Source organism: Salminus brasiliensis, chromosome 8 (genome assembly GCF_030463535.1).
Source record: "Salminus brasiliensis chromosome 8, fSalBra1.hap2, whole genome shotgun sequence".
NCBI lineage: Eukaryota > Metazoa > Chordata > Actinopteri > Characiformes > Bryconidae > Salminus > Salminus brasiliensis.
In genome coordinates this window covers 16,496,421-16,515,921 of record NC_132885.1, presented here as the reverse complement: position 1 = coordinate 16,515,921, position 19,501 = coordinate 16,496,421, and the positions used below count along the sequence as shown (strand labels likewise).

The 19,501-nt window shown below is 41.8% G+C and overlaps 1 protein-coding gene across 1 annotated transcript in view; it reads right to left on the bottom strand.

Moving 5' to 3' along the window:
• Positions 1 to 928: 928 nt before the first annotated feature.
• Positions 929 to 19,501, bottom strand: part of chn1 (chimerin 1) — a 47,617-nt gene continuing 29,044 nt past the window's right edge. The window contains exons 8-14 of the mRNA XM_072685823.1: positions 12,241 to 12,318; positions 10,415 to 10,499; positions 5,167 to 5,340; positions 4,748 to 4,825; positions 3,664 to 3,801; positions 2,457 to 2,562; positions 929 to 2,143 (exon numbers count right to left, since the gene is read on the bottom strand). Of these exons, the coding sequence (XP_072541924.1) occupies positions 1,972 to 2,143; positions 2,457 to 2,562; positions 3,664 to 3,801; positions 4,748 to 4,825; positions 5,167 to 5,340; positions 10,415 to 10,499; positions 12,241 to 12,318 (831 nt within the window). The 3' untranslated portion in view covers positions 929 to 1,971. The remainder of the gene's footprint in view (positions 2,144 to 2,456; positions 2,563 to 3,663; positions 3,802 to 4,747; positions 4,826 to 5,166; positions 5,341 to 10,414; positions 10,500 to 12,240; positions 12,319 to 19,501) is intronic.

Genomic DNA, 19,501 nt, shown 5'->3' with positions numbered 1-19,501 from the left:
GCTGCTGATGCAACTTAATGCTCACTATAACGGAAGAGAAGAAGGGTATTTGAATGAGGAGAGATAAGTCACGACAGCTCCTCTGATCCTGCAGGGTGGGTGCACGACCCATCAGGAGTAATTAAAAATAAAACACGTGAATCCCCCTAGCAAATCGGCTCAGTGTAATTTGGGGGGTGGATGCTGCCTGAGGTACTGAAGCTTCTGTGCTAGCCTCCGAATGAATCTGCTTGATTGACAGAGGGTTGGAGGGCTCTCAGGCTCAAGGGTTGCAAGACATTGCTTAACGGTCACTGTAAGCGTGCAGACATCATGAACGTGTACAAGTCTTGACGTTAGCCAAGGACAGCCAAGGAGGATGCTAATAAGCACGTTCATAAATAATGTCCTGTATTGTTCTGGATTGAACCCACAGTCTTAAAAAATAAAGGTGAGAAGCCATAGAAGAACCACATTTGTAATGAGATGAAAATAAGAGTTGCACAATTGTGAAGACCTTCACATTAAGTGATGATTCTTAACCTTTAAAAGGTTCTTCACCCTCATTCAGCTTTATTACAAACATGGTTCTTTTATGAAACCAAAAGTGGTTCTTCTATGGCTTCCCTCAAATAACAATTAACAATCCAATTCATGGTCATTTCTTTTTTAAGAGTGCAGTGCAGAAAAGTGCTAGTTGTGAAGTTGGGATGGTAAGGACTTAATGCATATCTCCTCTGATACATGTGAAGCTAGCCATGAACTCTTTTCAAATTGGCACTGATGCGGCAACGCTAGGCACTCAAAACGCTCTGAGGTATGCACTGGTTCCTCAGGTCCACTCAGACTGACTGCCGATGGCAAAGTGGCCTGTCTTGGGATTCAAACTATTTATCAGATCAGATTTACCAGATTCAACATGCATAAAAAAAAAAACCTAAACACCATATTTCTAAAAGTGAAGTTTAATAAATTAACGTATTCATGCGCAAATCAAATACAAAAACATTACAGCCAAAAAACATTAACCAGTTCTGTTGAGAGTGCAAGAGATTCTTGAAGGCCAGACTACAATAACAGACACTGAAGTAATCGGATTGTAATCTTCTTCATGACTAGAGCTGAGGAGGCTCTGGAGGTTCACCTGAAGAGGTACTGCATGTAAAGGCAGATTATAGGCAGAGACAAGTGAGGCAAAAAAGGAAGAAAAAGAAAAAAACAGTTTGTTAAAAAAATAAATAAAAATGAAAAGAATAGTGACCCGTTACTTGGAGAGCCAGAATGAAAACAGGGGAGTATAATTAATGAATGCTGGGGGTGAGAAAAGTCTTACCTATTAAAAAGATTTTGAGCAATTTTAGAGTAAATTAATAATAAAAAAAAAAGATGAGTATTTGTCATGACAACATATCAGCTGTTCCATCGACTTACTGCTAAGTCTGCTAACTGCTTTTACTCTGTACTCTGGGCACTCCAAGTAAAGGGTCACCCCAAATCACTGGAACCCACCACAACTCAAAAGGCCTGGTTTGGCAAGCGGGAACTACTGTACATCCATGGGACTAAATAAAAGCACAGTCACGACGCGCCACGTTTCACGAGCTTTACCACATGCTGCGGGAGGAGGCCACAGGGCTATCCAACAACAACCCTGAAACCACCCCAAAATAAGAGACGCTCGTCCTGCGCAGTCCCGCCCTTCGGTTTCGACGACCCCCGACAAAAATGGGGAGGAAGACATGCAAATTTTACGCAAAAGGTATGTAATCCACACCCATTAAACAGGGGAGAACAGAATGCTAAAGCAGTTAGTACTGGTCCACTGGATGTGGGGGGGTGGGGGGTGGGTGGGTGAGACTTCTATTATACAGTGAGTCCTTCATGTTGAGATTCAAGTCTTTGCACAAAAAGAAACAATGATACAGCACAGCACCCATGTGCAGTCCATGATAAAAATGGTTCCTTCATACAGCCAGTGGAATGGTGCTGAGGCTAGAACAAGATGTCCTCGTTCTTTATCAGAGATTCCACCACCTGCCTCTGGTAGCGGATGTCATTCAGTGCCGTCATGGCATCGAGGTCTGGCGCTCGCATCAAAGTGGGGCCGAACACGATTCCCAGATTTTCGGCATTCATTAGGTTATCCTTCTCGTTCTGAGTCACTCTGGAAACACACAGAAATCACATGAATGAGGAAACAAATAGGGTATCTTTTCCTTTTGTCATACTTCGATAAATGCATCTGGGGTAATATATAAAAATACAGGGCTGTGTATTAACAAGAACCTGGTGATACAGTACACTTCACGATATAGGGGTTGCAATACAGTATGTATGTATGTAATCTATATTATTTATTTATTTTTTATTCAAAGAAGATGAAGATAGATGATCACTCTGAAAATGTATTCATACAGTTTGACAGTAAGGTATGTATGTATGTATGTGAGGGTATGCATGAGAAATGTGTTTCTTACCTTTTTAAGTGAGCCATCAGATACCTCAGTGTTTCATAGTGAGCAGGAGGCAATAGCTTCAGAGCCTCGTGCAGCGCCTCAAGACGCTCGTCTGGCTCTGTGAACTCTGAGAAGACAAATAAACAAGTCAGACTGTCTGCTCTGCTAAAAATATTCATACCAGGGAGAACCTGAAGGGGGGTACACAAAAAACCAAACACTGCTCCTCTTCAGTTAGCAGGCTAAGCCATGAATAGCAAATGTCTGTTCTGTACTCAGCAACAGTCACATGACAATGAAAAATGTGTTGAGACTGAGAAGGTGACCACTGAAGCCTAGCTGTACATCTGCTTTGTTGAAAGGTCTCACATTTTGCCTACTGGGTATATGTTCAATGCAATGACCAGAGGTCAGTAAGAGTGTGTGAGAAAGTTCTTTACTACAGAATAAAACCTGATAAGGATTATGATAAGGTTTTAAATTGTTGTTAATAATAATGATTACGTCCACTGTGACTTTAGACAATAATCCAGTAAACAATATTCTGCTACAGCTTGCAAAAGAAATGCCAAAAGACAACATGCTTACATAGTTTGACAAGTGCAGTACTGCAATTAATGTGTTTTATGTTAAAGACTTACATACAATTGTCAATATACACTATTCAGCCATAACATTAATACCACTTGCCTAATATTGCACTGGCCATCTCTGGCCACCACAACAGATCTGAGAATTCGAGGCATGGAATCCACAAGACCTCTAAAAGCACTCAGTCGTCTAGATATTTTTCCTACCTTTAACCCACCCCCCTCCCCCGAACCCAGAATGTCAAGTGTGGGGTAAATCCTGATACAAAAAAAAAAACTTGACTGATTTATCATTTCAGTAAATGACTGATCATTTAATGACATTTCCAAAAATAACAATTCTTAAAATATTACATAACATCAATAATAATACATTACAAATATCTTTTAGTGTTTAATTTATAATATTTAGATCTTTACTGTTTAAGCTGTTCTTCAGTGAATGCAATGGTTCTTTATTAAACACTGACAATTCAAAGCACCACTTCTCTATGGCGGAAAACCGCTTGTAGAGGTTTTAAGGAACCTTTTAAAAATGGAAATTGAAATTTTGGTCACTCATATCAGGATTGCAACACGTACTGTGTATGTGTATATATGCACTGTATGGTGCCTGAGTAAGACAGACAGGGACTCACTTGCAGCCTCAATGAAGCGTGGGTATGCATCGTAGGTGATGACAGGAATGGGTAAATCCCTGAAGTAGAGTTTAAGGGCGCCTGTGATGATGTTGATATCTTCATACACATTCACTGAGATGTCTGCCTTTTCCCCATCTGCACACAGTGGAAAAGCATGTGTGATTAAAGGCTCACAACAGAGAAGCTTCACTTCACTTCACTTCAAATAAGGTGTAAGAAATAACACAAGGCCAGAGCAAGCAGCGTGGAGTATGGATTGCTTTCTTTTTTCCAGCTGTAACCTGTGTTGACTGGGCTTGTGGGTGTAGGACTGACTGTACTGCGTTGCGGTGGCCACATTTCAGCGCTTTCTGGCACTTCATACTTTGGCCTCAATCTGCTGCTGGGTCTTTCATCTCAATGCTAGAAGCCAAGCTGACACGCTGCCATGGGTGATACCCTGCTCTTTTTCATGCCCCACTAGCCCACTTCATGTCTGTCTGTTTCTTTCATGCTCCTTCTCGTTATGTATCCGTTTCTTTTTTCCTCATCTTGCCCCCTTTTTTCCCCCCCTCTCTCACTCTACGTCTTCACCATCTCTGAAAGCTGCACTCTAGCCGCAGGGCCTTCCTTACTTGGGTGAGATGGCAAGCTGCATTAAAAACTGCGTTTCCTCCCTCTCCATTTCGAACATTCAGTTCCGAAGCCTTTCCCCCCCTGAACCCAGCATGTGCGCTCAGTGGAGGCTAAGCTGTCTCTGACATTGTCCATTTGTCCTGGGTGTGTCTGTGTTTAATGCCAGAAGCCCGGGCCTCCTGGGGACACGCTGCTTCTGTACAGATGGAGCGTAATCCTTCCACAAATGCGCCACTTTCACATTAAAGCAGCTCTGGCCAGCCCCCAGTACCCAAACACATGGCATTCCCACTGTTCGACAAAGAGTGACCTAAAAAAGCAGCGCTGGGAACACATGTGGGTGTTTAACACTTTGAAGGATTTGGCATAAGATGCCTGTGTGGAGGCATGCAGAGGATTGCATATGATATTACTGTATTTCATCAGACCTAAGCAGCATCAGTGTACGCCACAAAGAGAAGCATACCTCTGTCAAACGACAACTTCACGTCTTCGATTAGCTCACTGAAGCCCGACACTCTGTAGAGACCTTCTGACTTCAAACCTAAAACAGAGTAACAGAGTTTTTCTGTAAAACTAGAGACTACAGATCCAGAAATTAATAAACAGTGTGCTGCACATCAGACAACACTGTACAATGCGTTAACATATGGCAGCAACTAATTGAGCAGTTCCTTTGAAATGTAAAACAAAACATTAAAACAATCAACCATCTGTTTCATAAAATACACTAATGCAGTTTGCTGCAGATCTACCACTAAGATGGACAGAAGCAAACAGTCATCACAAAAAAATAAATTAAATAAAAATAAATGAATAAACAAATATAAATAAATAAATAAATAAATGAATGAATAAATAACATTTTAACAGTGGTAAGCTCACCTCGCGATTCAATCTCTCGTATGCACATGTCCACCACCATGGGCCGTTTGGAGTTGTGGGCCTTGACGAGTGTGGTCAGATCACAGCTGTACACTTTCTTCACATGTTTCAGGTCTGGCTTGCAGTCATTGGGCACCATTTTGGAGCACTGCTTATGAACATTCAACCCGCAGTCTGCAACAGACAACAACAGGCAACACATTTATATATTAAAAAAACAAAACAAAAAAACAAACAAACAAACAAAAAAACAAACAAAAAAAGTGTTACACTGTAGTGCTGTAATGATCAGTCCTGCACATCACCACTCTCAAGGGGATAATGTCTACCTCTTCAAGGACGTTTAGGTATGTATAATTCAGCAAATTAAACCCAATTACAGCAGTGTTTAAAGAAAAAAAAACTCTGCAATCCACTTGCAGAGCACAGCAGTTTGAGGCTAATACAACTATTGATTATCCATATCCTGTGGCCGGAGCAGACTGGGTTAATTTTTCATCCAGCGTGGTGAGGTTTCAGTCTCCTTAATCAATATCTGTCCAAACCATGTCTGTGTCCTCTGATCTCTGTGTCATCAACTTCTGATGGGCATACTGTTGGTGTCACCTTGGAGGAACACGCCAGGACTACAAATTATGGCTGATAAAAAATGCATGAGCCACTTCAGTCCTCTCTGGGCTATAAAATCACAATGTAATAGGGTGTACGAGCTTCACAGGAAAGTGGCTGTGTGTTCATGTTCACTGAAACCGAAACATCAGTACAGAACCCGACCAGACCAGCAGTTGTAGCTGGAGGAGATATATATGGAAATATATGGTGACAAAGACGTAGGGTCAACAGATTCATGCAATCAATTGGGTATTTTTTAGGCATTGTGACTTGGCAAAACCAGCCAGATTTGACTGGTTTAGTATTTTGCTTACATGGGCGTATAAATACACAGAGGGCAATTTACAGCCTATCATGCAGCCTTTTTTTATACACAGCATTAAAAGACATCAGACATACAGGCGCAATTTAAAAGGCCGCAAACAAGCTCAGTCTCGTCCAAACCCAGAGAATAAGCGGATGCTTATGCAAATGTAGGCAAATTAGTTCATTAATATATAATACATGGCACCCTAAGTGGGCCAGCTGCTCCAGAGCAGGTATCACCTGCTAACAACAGAGAGCTGGAGAAAGTAAAAGAGAAAAAGAAAGAGACAGGAAGTCGAAAAATAAAAAGACAGAGTGGAAAAACAAGACGAGTGAGTCCAGAGCCAGAGCAGCAGTATGTTTGGAGCTGGGGCAGAGGCACAGACTGCATTGCATTGTGAGAGCAGGGGGCTCTTGGGGTGAATTAGGGAATTAGAGCTACGCTGAAAACAATGTGGCCTGAAGCAGAGGGAGAGAGAGCGGAAAAGAGAGAGTGAGCAGAAACGCTCCATTCTCCTCCAAATCTGCACTCACACACAATAGTGAAGCAGACAGCCATTCTTAGCGCTGCAGGGTAAACTAGACCTCATTTTCAGTTTTTAATGGGGCAGAACCTCAAAGCTCTGCACTGTTCTTAGTCGCACTCCGATGCATCATATCACCAGGTTTGTGTCCATACACAGCCCTAATCAGTGGCTGGTTAACAGTTCCAGTCATTGTTATGGGGAAAAAAAAGGGAGCAGCTCTAGAGTTCATCTATCTCTAGACCACACAAACAGCTCAGCAAATACTATACTCTATATGGACAAAAGTATTGGGACACCTGCTTGTTTTGTTTTTTGTTTCCAAAATAGAAAAGCCTCTACTGTCCAGTGGAGGCTTTCTAATAGAGTCTAAAGTACTGATAAGAGGATTTGAGTGAGGTAAGGATGTTCAATGACCACCACCCCACTTCATCCCCAACTCATCACAAAGGTATTGGATGGAGCACCATCATTCCGGAGAGCACAGCTCAGCTGCTCCATACCCTCTAGTCCATGCCTGGCATTAGACATGGTGCCAATAGGTTTATCTGCATGAGTCTCTCCTATTCTATTGGCAATCCTCTCTACAGGGACTAGACAAGCTGTGTGCACATTTGAACATCTGTGTCAGAAATGGGCGCAACTTAAGGTAGCTGAATGTGTTCGTTAGAAGCGGTGTCCACACATATTTGGATATAGAGTGTAGGGTTGTCCACACATTTGAATATAGAGTGTAGCATCCATTTTCACACACTGAAAACATGGTCAGGTGTTGAAAACCTCCCTTCTGTGGCCACAGTTCATTACACAATTACTCTGACCTCCTTTATTCACTGACTAAAAGCAGGAATCATGATTAACAAATCCTCCTAGCTTTTTAAGCAGGCAAAGGTGGGAGTCAAACCATTTTTCCATTAGCTACTGTAATTAGAATTAAGGACGTTTTACACATTTATTCAAAACAAACTACTGAATACGGCGTGGCGACACAAACTCTAAAAGACTCTGATTAAAAAATGGCCCCCAGAGCAACGGTGCCTTCATTTAAATTCATTGATGCAGAAATGTAATTATTTTATGAAAGAGAGCGAGGGATCTCTTAAGAGGAAGAGACAGGCGCAGTAATAGAGGGCAGGCGCAGATAGGCTCTCTCTGTTCTCTAAGGGCCACTGATCCCGTGTTCAGAGAGATGGTACTGAGATGATCCCCATCAGCCCCCAGGTGGGGAACGAGAGGCCTCTGGGGGCTGTACATACACACCTATACCTACTCATGCATACACTTATTCAAAGCACTCAGCTCTGTCTTGAAAAATAAGCTACTGGGTGTGTGTGAGTGTGTCTCTCCCTCTCTGTCAGAGTGTGCGAGAGCTTCAGGACACACTTTCAGTTTTTGAAGCACTCAGCCAGTAGAGGTGCAGACACCCAAGCCAAAGAAATGACTCTCACACAGTTCTCTAAATGAGAGCGTAACACAGAGCGACCTATCTCTGCTTATGGAGGGTGAATTTCAATGTGTGTGTGTGAATGCCTCCCTGAGCTCCCAGCCCTTTGCTTCATTATAAAGACATGCCAGCTTTGTTTTGCTCTCTGCCATGATGGCATGGGCTTTTGGGGGAGGGGGGCTCTACCCTGATGAAGCAATGTGGCACAACATGCACAGCACAGGGGCTGGCAACCACCCAAATACACTCATTCTCTCTCCAACACACACACACACACACACACACACACACACACACACACACACACACACACACACACACACACACACACACACACACACACACACACACACACACACAAAATAAAGAAACAAGGGCATTGTGTAATGCAAATTTCAACATCAAATGAGACTTCACTGTCCTACTTTCTCACAGCACCACTGACATCAAGAGTGGGAAAACGATGGAGAGAGAGAGAGATGGAGAGAGAGAGAGAGAGAGAGAGAGAGAGAGCGAGAGAGAGAGAGAGAAAAAAAAAAAGTGTGCGAGAGAAGAGTGTGTGAGAAAGAGAGCGAAATAAAGAACGAGAGAGAGAGAGAGAGAGAGAGCGAAATAAAGAACGAGAGAGAGAGAGAGACTGAAAGGGAGAGAGAGCAAGAGCGAGAGCGAGAGTACAAGCACCATCTACAAAAGGGATCTCAAAATAACGGCTTTGAACACAAGCTGCTTTTAAAATCAATTCATGCATTATTCATTAGAGCGGTCCCTGAAAACATTAAGTGTAGCTCACTTTGTCCCATAAATGAAACATTAAAAACCATACACACACCAGCCTGCCTCCACACCTCTTAGTGACCAGTACCTTAAATATGGATGAAATGACATAATAATAAACAGAAGATGGAACAACACTTCACTGTATTTTCAGAGAAATTGGACATTTAAGTCACTGTAGACCCAATCAGTAAAAAACAAGATACGTAAATACAAAAACAAACATCAACAACGTATTTTGGTTGGAAAATGAAAAACAGCTGTTTGGTCAAAAAAGGTTTAGCACCAAACTATGTCAAATCAAACTGCTGGAATTCCATCACTAAGGTCAATCTAAACATGTGTCCAATGCCAATTCTCCACCCTTACTAAGATTCAACAAAAATCCCATTCACAGACAGGTGTTACCAACCTCAGATAGACGAGTAGCTATATAGCTTTACAGAATACGGAGAATAAATAAATCATTTACGTTCCACTTTATTAAATAAAATGTTATTTTAAGTCATTTGGACACTGTTTACACCTGGTCACATGTACGCATGACTAGTATCTAGATTGGACCCTGTTAGATTTTAGCCACATGCATTTGTACTTGGTAATCAACTGTGTCTAAGGTTAGTCAGACTGAAATCCGACTGCTGTGTGGGACAGAATATGCAAATTCGCTCGGTGCACTGCAATTATTACTGCCGTTCCGCATCTGCTGGACAGAGTTTTGGTTGTTGATTGCGTCTTGGAGAGACGGATATGTTTAAACTGCTATAACATGGTTCAGATGAGTTTCAGACCATCTCCTGAAGTGGCTCTAACAATCAGGTTTGTATCTGGTTTAAATTCACCTTGGGTGTGTTTACACTTTCACATATAATCCTGATACTCAAGACACATGAAGTGACCAGGTGTAAATGGGTCTTTGTGTCATTTCTAGTGCTACACTTAGAATTAAATGTTGAAACATTGTATAAAAGATGTGTTTTTAAACTAACTAATTAAATAATAAAGTATAACACTGCAATGACACACTACTGCTCTTGACCAACCATGTATTGTGTGACCTATATAAATAAGCCCTAAAGAACTACTACACAGGAAATGCTATTCCCTCAGCCATATGTTTATCTCTTAATAAGTCAATGTATTCATTACACCGCAGACCCACTAACAGGCCAATACTCATGACGTTATACAAGACTCTTCATCCACTGGACTTATGTACATTTAATTTGTAGGGTTTTTAGTTTTGGGTGGAAAAGGAAAAAAAGGGGGACACAAGGATATACCTACAGTACAGAGCATCTCCATAAGTGTATCCCTCACTAATAACCAGAGAACACAAGTGCAGTCAGCAGACAGAAGTTGTTGTTTTTGAGTCTCAGCTGTGCGTTTTAATTACCGTGAGAAACCGTGTGTGAAATGTAATAAGAATTATTCAAATTCAATGAGTCACATCATAATCACAGTTGTGGTGGATTGTTTGCAAAGAGCTTTGGGAATGGCACATGACTGTGTGTGTGTGTGTGTGTGTGTGTGTGTGTGTGTGTGTGTGTGTGTGTGTGTGTGTGTGTGCGCACGCACGCATGTATACCTGCACATTTGACTCCCTGAGCGATGAGTCCCCACATAAAGTTAGCGCAGTACTCACACCAGTGTGGTCCTCTGAACGTGTGCACCTACAGGACAATGAGAGATAAGCGGAGTAAGCACACACATACACACTTCTGCATCGTTCTTCAGGATGTACTAAAGGGGCTGCACTGGAGAACTGTGTGTGTGAGATGATAGAAGTGCTACAGCCATGTAAAATCTGATGGCCTGTTGAATCCACTCGAACAATTAACCAGCAACAGAGAGAGCATGAGAGCGGAAGAAAAAGAGAGAGAGGGAATCCCACAGAAGCATTGTAGGCAGGGAGAGCAAGCGAGAGCAAGAGTAAAAAGGAGAAAGCACATGAACGAGTAAAAAAAAATATAGAAGAGAGAGTGGAAAGGAGAAAAAGGGACAAAGAAAACAGAGTGAGAAGCAGAGTGTAGGGGCATGCACTGAGCGACTCTCCCTCTCTCTCATTCTCAAATGGCAAATAGCTATCACAACTCCTTTTCTCCTCTGCACCAGGTAACAGCTCAGCCAATCAGGAGCCGTCCCAGCTTCTCTCTGGGGAGCTGAGTGGGGGGCTAGCCGTTGCTGCTGCTGTGGGACACACTGACTGCCGGAGGAAATTAAGCATGGCTTCAGTGAAGAGAAGCAGCAGCTACAGACCCATCACCAGGAAAGGTGATTAAAGCAACATCAAACATCTCAAACACATGGCAGTCTAAAAGATAAATAAATAAAACAAAAAACAAAACAAAACAGAAAAACTGTCTAATTTACATATGCAACTGACTTAAGTGGACAATAAAATGCAAATTCCTTTTTTTTTAATAAAGCTTTTCCAAGAGAAGCTAAAATAAATTTAACTGCAGCATTTTAGCCTTCTCTCCAATATATATTCAATAAGGATGGTCCAAGATAAGCTCTTTGTGAAGTCAGCAGTTTCACGGCCAGATACTGTACCTTGGTCTCTTCACTCAACTAGAACACACTTAAAAGCAGGATGGGACAGAAAAGTGATGGAAAACGAGAGACAGACACAGGGAAAAACTAAAACTAAAACAACCCCCCCCCCCCCCCCCCCAAAAAAAAAAAAAAAAAGCAAACAAAAAACAAACAAAAAAACAAACAAACAACAACAAAAAACAGTATATGGTTACCAGAAAGGATCTTAACTCAATGGAAGCAGAACAAGACTTGGGAAAAATGCAAGATACAGTGAGTGAGAAGCAAAGAAGAGAAAAAGACAAGAAAACAGAAAAGCAAGAAAAAAAAGGGAGAAGTACTAAAACTAAGCAAAGAGGGAAGCCACTGCTGTATACAGGAGCTAAATGGGGAAACACCACTGTGCAGTACTATCCATCAATCCCTAATCTTTCCATCTGTCGCCCCAAAGCAGTGGTCTGTCATACATGCCAAACACAAAAGGAAAAAAAAAAACTAAACATATACATACAATACAAATATTTGCATACATGCACACATTCATAAACATATACAACATCATAACAGATCTCAAACTGTCCCACTACATTCATACCCCTTATAGTCATACTGTTACCTAACCTAACCCAAACAACAACTCACACAAAGCTTAATCTGTCACATCCTATCCACCACCACACAAACATTTCTCAAAAACATCCGTTCAGCCCGTTTACTGCTTTCTGTACTAATTTAAAAAAAAAAAAAAGAAGAAAAAAAAGAAAGACTATTTATTTTCACCTACATTAAACAGGGTTTAAACATCACCACCATCAAGCCTGTGAAACGTAATACATGAGTAGGACAGAACAGGGAAAGAAAAAGTGACAGTCTTACCTTAAAGTTGTGGACTTTCTCATACTTGGGAGCGCGGTCGTTCTCCTTTAACGTGGCCCGTCTCACCAGGGAGGTTAGCTGTGAATAGGCAAAGAGTTTGAGAGGTTGCCAGAGGGTGGCGGGAGGCTTCTGAGGACCCATCCTCATGCCCAGTGCTGCCGCCAGCATCTCTTGCTCCTTCCCTTCCTGCTTGGCCTTGTGCACCAGGGACTTCTCCCCCTTACGGAGAGTGTAGGACTCTCGCGACGGCATGCCGATACGCTTGCTAACTGATTCTACACGGCTGGAAGGCTGCTGGGAGCTCAGGGAGTGAGACCCAATGACTTTCAGACGATGAGAGATGAAAATACGGCTCCCCCCGCGACACTCAGAGGTTCCTGGTCACACTGTAAATGTCCTGCATTGCATTACTGATTCAGCGAGCCAGCTGTAGGGCAGATAAGGACGAAAGCACCCGAAGCCAAACACGACCAAAACAAGCCACTTTTCTAGGAGCCCTCAATTCCAACTCCAGATAACACGACACCAGGAAAAACGCCTCCTTGCACCAAGAAGAGTAAGTCCAGAACCAGCGGGATGGGAGAGAGAGAGAAACAGTTATGTGGTTAAGAGCGCGCATGTGCGTGTAGCCCCTCTGTCTGCCTCGCTGGGCATCTATATGCAGATGAGATGAGTGGTTGAGTTAATCCTCTCCTCTCTGCAAACGGCAGATATCCTCTCTGGAACATTGCCTCAGAGAGAGAGAGGGAGAGCGAGAGAGATGGAGATTGAGAGAGAGGAGGGGGAGGAGAGCAGTGGGGGAGGGATCTAGCGACAGTCGCACTGAATCACACAGCTCAAACTAGCCAATCAGAGCAGAGTTGGCCAGGGTTTTATCAGAGCAATCGCAATCCCCACCAACCCCTCCTGTCCCGTCCCCAGAAGCTGTGCGTAAGGGAGCGAGTGGGAGGAGAGAGCGGCACAGAAGTGTGGAGGAGCCGGAGAACAAGCGTGGGCCCGTAATGGCCACTGAGTGAGTCATCCATCACCTCTGAGCTCAGCGCCAACACTGCACTAATAGCAGCACACCACTGCTTCCATCTGCACGAACATTACCTTTCCAAATAACCAGTAGATCACCACACCTTCAGCATAGGAAGCAGCAGCACAACACAAAGGGAACACATACAGCAATATCCCCACCACCACAACGGAAGCTGCCATTTATTGTGCGGGGAAAAAAAAAAAATATATATATATATATATATATATATATCTCCCTCCTGCTCACACAATGAACGCACAACCAGAACACAAACCAGATCCAATCTGAAACCAATTTCCTCCTGTATCAGGGCAAGCTGAACGCTTTAGACCATCCAGAGATGGTCCAGTTTAATGTGTTCATTGCAACGTAATTAAATCCGCATGAAGACAAAGCAGAGCCTGTCACACAGCTTCCTGGCCTCCGTTGCTAAACCCAATTAAAGCGTTATGTTAATGAGAGAACGGGCATTTCTCTTCAACATAGACCACCTATCATACTTTCCTTTGGAGCCAAATGCAGCGATTAAGGTTGGACAGTATCCACTGTTTTCATACAGTCATCCTTTCTCAAAATAGAATGGTGGAATACAGTATTTCTAGGGGAGGAGAGTAGCATAAGTTGCGCAAGAAGTACAGTTAGTTCTAGTTCTATGTGGCTTCTGTACAAGCTCATCCTGGGTTATTTTAAAACTGAAACTGTTCAAATACAAGGTTTGGTTTGCTCACATGGTGACAAACTAAGTGAACATGGTGCACAATTCTAAATCAATCTTTTAATCAATGTTAAACCATTCATTCAATCAATCAGTCAATCAATCAATCAAATCAAATTCAAATGCAAAACTGAATCAGGAGAGAGAAGCTGGCCTTAGTGTAGTTAGCAGAATTAAAACTTGCTCACCACAGAACAAATGCGTTTGGTTGACAAAAATTTGGCAGGTTTGCTTGCTTTCACTTTTAACTGAATTCAGCACATCGCTAACCTCAAGTACGTTTGGCTTGGTGGTTTTCCCCACCTGTTTCTTTCCGACTCATTACATTATTTGGTCGGAGTACAAGACTAGTGGTAATTCTGAAATACCGTTCTCATTTTGAGATTTCACAACATTTTTAAATACCATGGTATACATAATTACAGTTATGCTGTCCAACCATTGCAGCAATTCGCAGTTAGAAATTGAGCAACAGCTTAAATTAGTTATACAACACAGTATAGTAGGTTTCTGAAAGTTGGTGCTCATGCACCTGCTGAACTTTTTTGAAGGGTTTCAAAGCAAACATTCTACATTTTACCAGTTTAACAGTTCCTCATTTTCTGGAAGTTAAAAAAAAAGCATATCTAAACACAGCACACTTTACATACAGAAAACCTGCAATTTGCTCAGTAGTTTTTATACGTTTGTACTATTTTTGCCAAGATGAGGTTAATTTCTGTTAGCTAGTTTAATAGGGTTTTTGTTACAGTTATGTTAGCATGACGCTAACATTCACATGGCAGTTCTCTAGATTACCCAGATCTCTGAACATCACAACAGATAAACTATTTACTTTGAAAATAGTTTGAATGTAAATTTACAAGCTGCTTCTATATATTCTACATTAATATCTGCTCATACTGAATCATGCCATGCCAGTTTTGCTTCATATGACCAACTCTATACACTTTCAGCACACCCAACATAGGAAGATAATTAGCACACCACCTCAAAATTCAGACAGACAACTGGGTTCATTTTACAACCGTGTCAACACTCATAGTGGCCCACCATCACAGAAAACATAATTCCCCCCTTAAAGTCTGAAGTTTATATATATATAAATATTGTTAAAATAAAAGATTTAACAATTGTTAAAAAAAAAAAAAAAAAAAAAAACAACTTAAAAATGTACAGTTCTCTTTCCAGTCCACACAGTTCATATCTTAAAATGAGAACCGAGTCGTTTATATATCGCCACCTATTCAGCCTACTGCAAGTCTACTCTGCCCATTCATATTGCAGCTCCAAGTGCCCTATAATGAGGCACAATTCAGGACAGCCAATCAAAACAGAGCTCATTTATCTTATCAGTCTTAAAGCCACAATTATAGAAACCGCCTGCTTAATACTAAGAGAGATAAAGAGAGGCTGAAAGTGGTCGTATAAAAATGAATTGCACACACAAACATTAAGTGGACCTCAAGAGTAACAAAAAAGATAAAATACAATAAAGATGTAAGATATGGGTCCTTTAAAGCAAAAACACTGACGAACAGAATGACGGCACTGACAGGTTACTGAAGAACTGGCTTTGATGATCTTACTGTGACTTTGAACACAGCAAGCTCAACTACAATCTGAGGTGTGATCTACAGCTCACCTTGAATCTGAGGTGCACAGACAGATTTGAACCCCTACTAGCTCCTTTATTTTCTTTCATCTTAGTATGACTATGGATTCTCTCAAACTTTATCTCCTCCTCAGTCTGAAGGAGCCAGCCATGCCTATGACATGGACGCACCTAAACACACACACCTTCAATGTGTTTTCCTCTAATCAATACCATACTAGTTCACTAAAGCCAGTCCCCGCCAGAGCACAAATGGTGGCCAGGATGAGAGGGCTTCCTGCCTGCTGGCTTCTAGATCAATGAGCCAAGCCCAGGTCGACTGGCTGAAACTGCTGGATTCTAGATGAAAGGCTGCGAGCCCAGGACTCCAAAGGAGGCGGTGCTGCTGTACACCCAGAGACACGCTGGCCCAGTGGCAGATACCTGCACCCCCTGGGTCAGCACAGCAGCCCTACTCCTTTCATATTCACCTCTCCTCCAGTCTCCCGGCGAGCTGTGCTGCGTGGCTGAGGGTTAGCGTAATAGCAGTGCCTTCTGTGCTCGGGCTGTTTGGAGTTCAACACGCTGCCTGCTGCTTGGTGCAGTTGTGGCGTCTGGCTCTCAGGATGGGGTCGCTTTTAGCCGCTCCGCTAATTGACACTGATTGATCTGCCGGTTCCTCAAAAGCATCCAGATCCAAACGGCACTCGTAAAACGGATGGATGCAAAGTGCAAGGCCATTTTCAGTCTCTACTGAAAGCAGGAGAGAAAGAGCAAGTCCATCTGCCCATGTAATCACTCATTTGTCTGCTGACATTAAACACCTGATGGTTTAACGGGGCTTTCTCCGCGTTTACAGCACACAAGCTAATTGACCATTAGCTGGCCTGGCCAGACCTGATATGATCATTTGTTCATCTGCTGTTCTGTTGCTTCTTCATGCTGTTCTAACTGGACTTTAGCTTTTTATTATCTATTATAATGACCATCTAGATAATAAGGGATTAAAAATGAACTTTATATATCAGTGTTTTTGAGTTTGATACAGGCCAATAGTCCACGCATTGTATCTCAGAGCGAATTTCAACACTGGTTTTAATGGGTTCCTGCAGCAGTCAATATGCATCATCCGATCTAACCAGCTCTCAAGATCAGCTGAATTATCGGCTAAAAAGAAACTACAGGTTTTGTATTGTATCCGTCGATTTTCGGTCTAAATATGCGACTGGCCAATCCTGATGCACAGTCGATTGATCCTTCCATTTCTAAACACATATACCTTCCCACTGACGGCACAATCGACGACTTAACGAATAGAGATGCAAACAGATCTGTCTATATAAGGCAAGTATCATGTATCGGCCATCTTAAGCCTGATCCAATTCCAATTCTTAGTTTTTACCACGATGTCCAAACCGCCCTCTAATATCCTACAGGCAACATTAATGGTCATTATTCACAGCCTGCAGCAGAGAGAATAGCTCTCGGAAGGTAACATCTGAAACTATATTAAACTACAGTGGAAACGTTCCGTTTTACCAGCGGAAGTAGCACATGCTCTTTGTTGGCTTTAAAGACACTCTCAAGAGGGTTTTCCGAACCAGAAGAAGGTGGCTAATGCACTACGGATAACCACATTGCTGCATACTTTATACTCTTCAAAATAGCTATTTTACATCAGATTTACATCAGCTGATACTCAGGATTAAGTGACTCGGATCAAATTGGTAGGTAAAATAACTAGATCGAGACATCTCTACTAGAGTATCTATACAAAGTTCTGCAGCAAAGATTTTAACCACTCAAAAATGATGAAACGATGATTCATTTAAGTGCGCCATAAAAGATCAGAGTGAGAGAGCGCGCGAGAGCCAGACAAGAGTGTGCGGGAGATAAGCTCAACACATCCTGAGTAGGCGAGAGCAGCGTTATGTAAAACCTTAACTGCAGTGCTGACCTGTATCACCATAAAAGTGCCATCAAGCCTGTCTGGCTTCCTCTCTTCTGCTTCTAAATTACAGCACTTACAGGTGCCCCTCCTTTTCAGGGACACATACAGCTGAACAGCCAAAATCACTAACGTGTGGATGCCGTTTTCTGCAGAAAGTATATTAAGAACTAACGAGCATGCTGATGCTGGTAATACTGTATTCTATTAAACCCTTCGACACACAAGTAAACTCACGCTCTCCTTTCTCAGGGCAGATGATAATGTGGGTTGGAAGTTATGTAACGTTACATAACTTGCAATCGCAATGCGTAATCATTGCACAGGAGACGAGAAGGAAAAGAACTGGAGCATCTGAGGTGCTCGGAACGCTCCATATACTTTCTTGGAACATTACTTTACTTATGACAGTATTCGGAGCTCTGAATCACTTCTTTTCCCTATAATCACTGACAAGAGCATCCTCCTCTTGCTTCTCTTCAATCATCCCCAGTCACAGTTAAATGCTGCACTGAAGTTCCATTAGATGCTAAGACTGGCCAAAACTGGTGCATGGGTGGGTGACTGAGAAAGTCTGTTACTATAGCAGCACACTTTATACACTGCATACAGCCTAAAGGCCTCTGCTTACAAAAGACTCTTTCAAAGTAGAAAAAGAGAGAGAGAGTTTTTGGGAGGGCAATAAAAGAACCTTGTGATAACAGATCTAATGACTTCAGTTTTATGGACAGTTTGACTTGTGTGCCGCCTCTTAACCCTTTCACAAGCGAGTTCTGGCCGTCTGTGACCGTAAGCTCTTTTGTACATCATCTGTAGAACGGTGTGACGAATCAACAGGCAAGAGCTGTGCAGACAAGAGCAGATCAAGAATTCTTTTTTGTATTTAATTTTGTATTTAACGTATTTAAAAGTATTTTGTTTTTTATAATAAAGCATGGACACATATGACTTCTATTCATATACTCAGTGGATCAGACCACTGGCGTCAGCAGCTGTAATCCTGTACACACATTTTCCTTTTTTTTTTTATGGTTTTTACCCATTCCCATCATTTGCACTGTTTTAATGAATAATGTGTTTGAGAATTAAATGTATTATATGGCTGTGTCCACTTTTCACTCAACATTATAACGGGAATACATGAACACCAATTACTGGCCTTCAAATGTCACTAGCTCTAGGTCATTGCAAGTTTCTAATGCCAAATCGCCCTTGCTGGTCATGTCGAATTTAGCCTATTTTGTAAATGGGGACACACAAAACGAAATTTAAACAGGCAGGAATACTAGTTCATTGCCTTATCTGGCTGTTCAATCTTCTCATATGCCAAGTTAGTCTAGCTTTTTTGATCATCTAGAGTTTGGTCTACAGCTCACAATGTACAGTCAGTCACCCTTTGGTTGGGCATGATGGCTGGAGTTCAGTTCTCAGGTCATATGCAGTGGTCACTGTGAGGTTAAATATTTTTTTTCCTGTATGATGGTCTATTATTTTGAGAATCATAGATCTGGTTGTTCGGATCTAGCAAACATGCTCAACAGGCCATCACTGTAGCAACCATGACTGTTATTTTGCTTATTTTATTCTTACTATACTTACTAAATAAAATTAAATACTGCATATGATCATTTATATTGACTTAGCACATCACTGTGCCATTTCATTGTGTAAATCATGATGCATCTGTAGCATATCACTATAATCTTATAACACACAAAAAGCATCCAGCATTATTGGCAAAAATAAATAAATAAATAAATACATAAATAAATAAAAAAAATGTCCCAACCATTTTCGTTATCTTCCTATAGGCTGGTTTGGAAATGCACTTTACAGCAAAACCTTTTTGCTTATTCTGCACGAAGACCAGAGAAGAAAGATTAACCCTATGTTTCTCCCAGACAAATAGATTATCAGGCTTTGTCTGGGGACCAGACAATGACAAATGAGGTGTGACAATCACATACCACGTGCACGTGC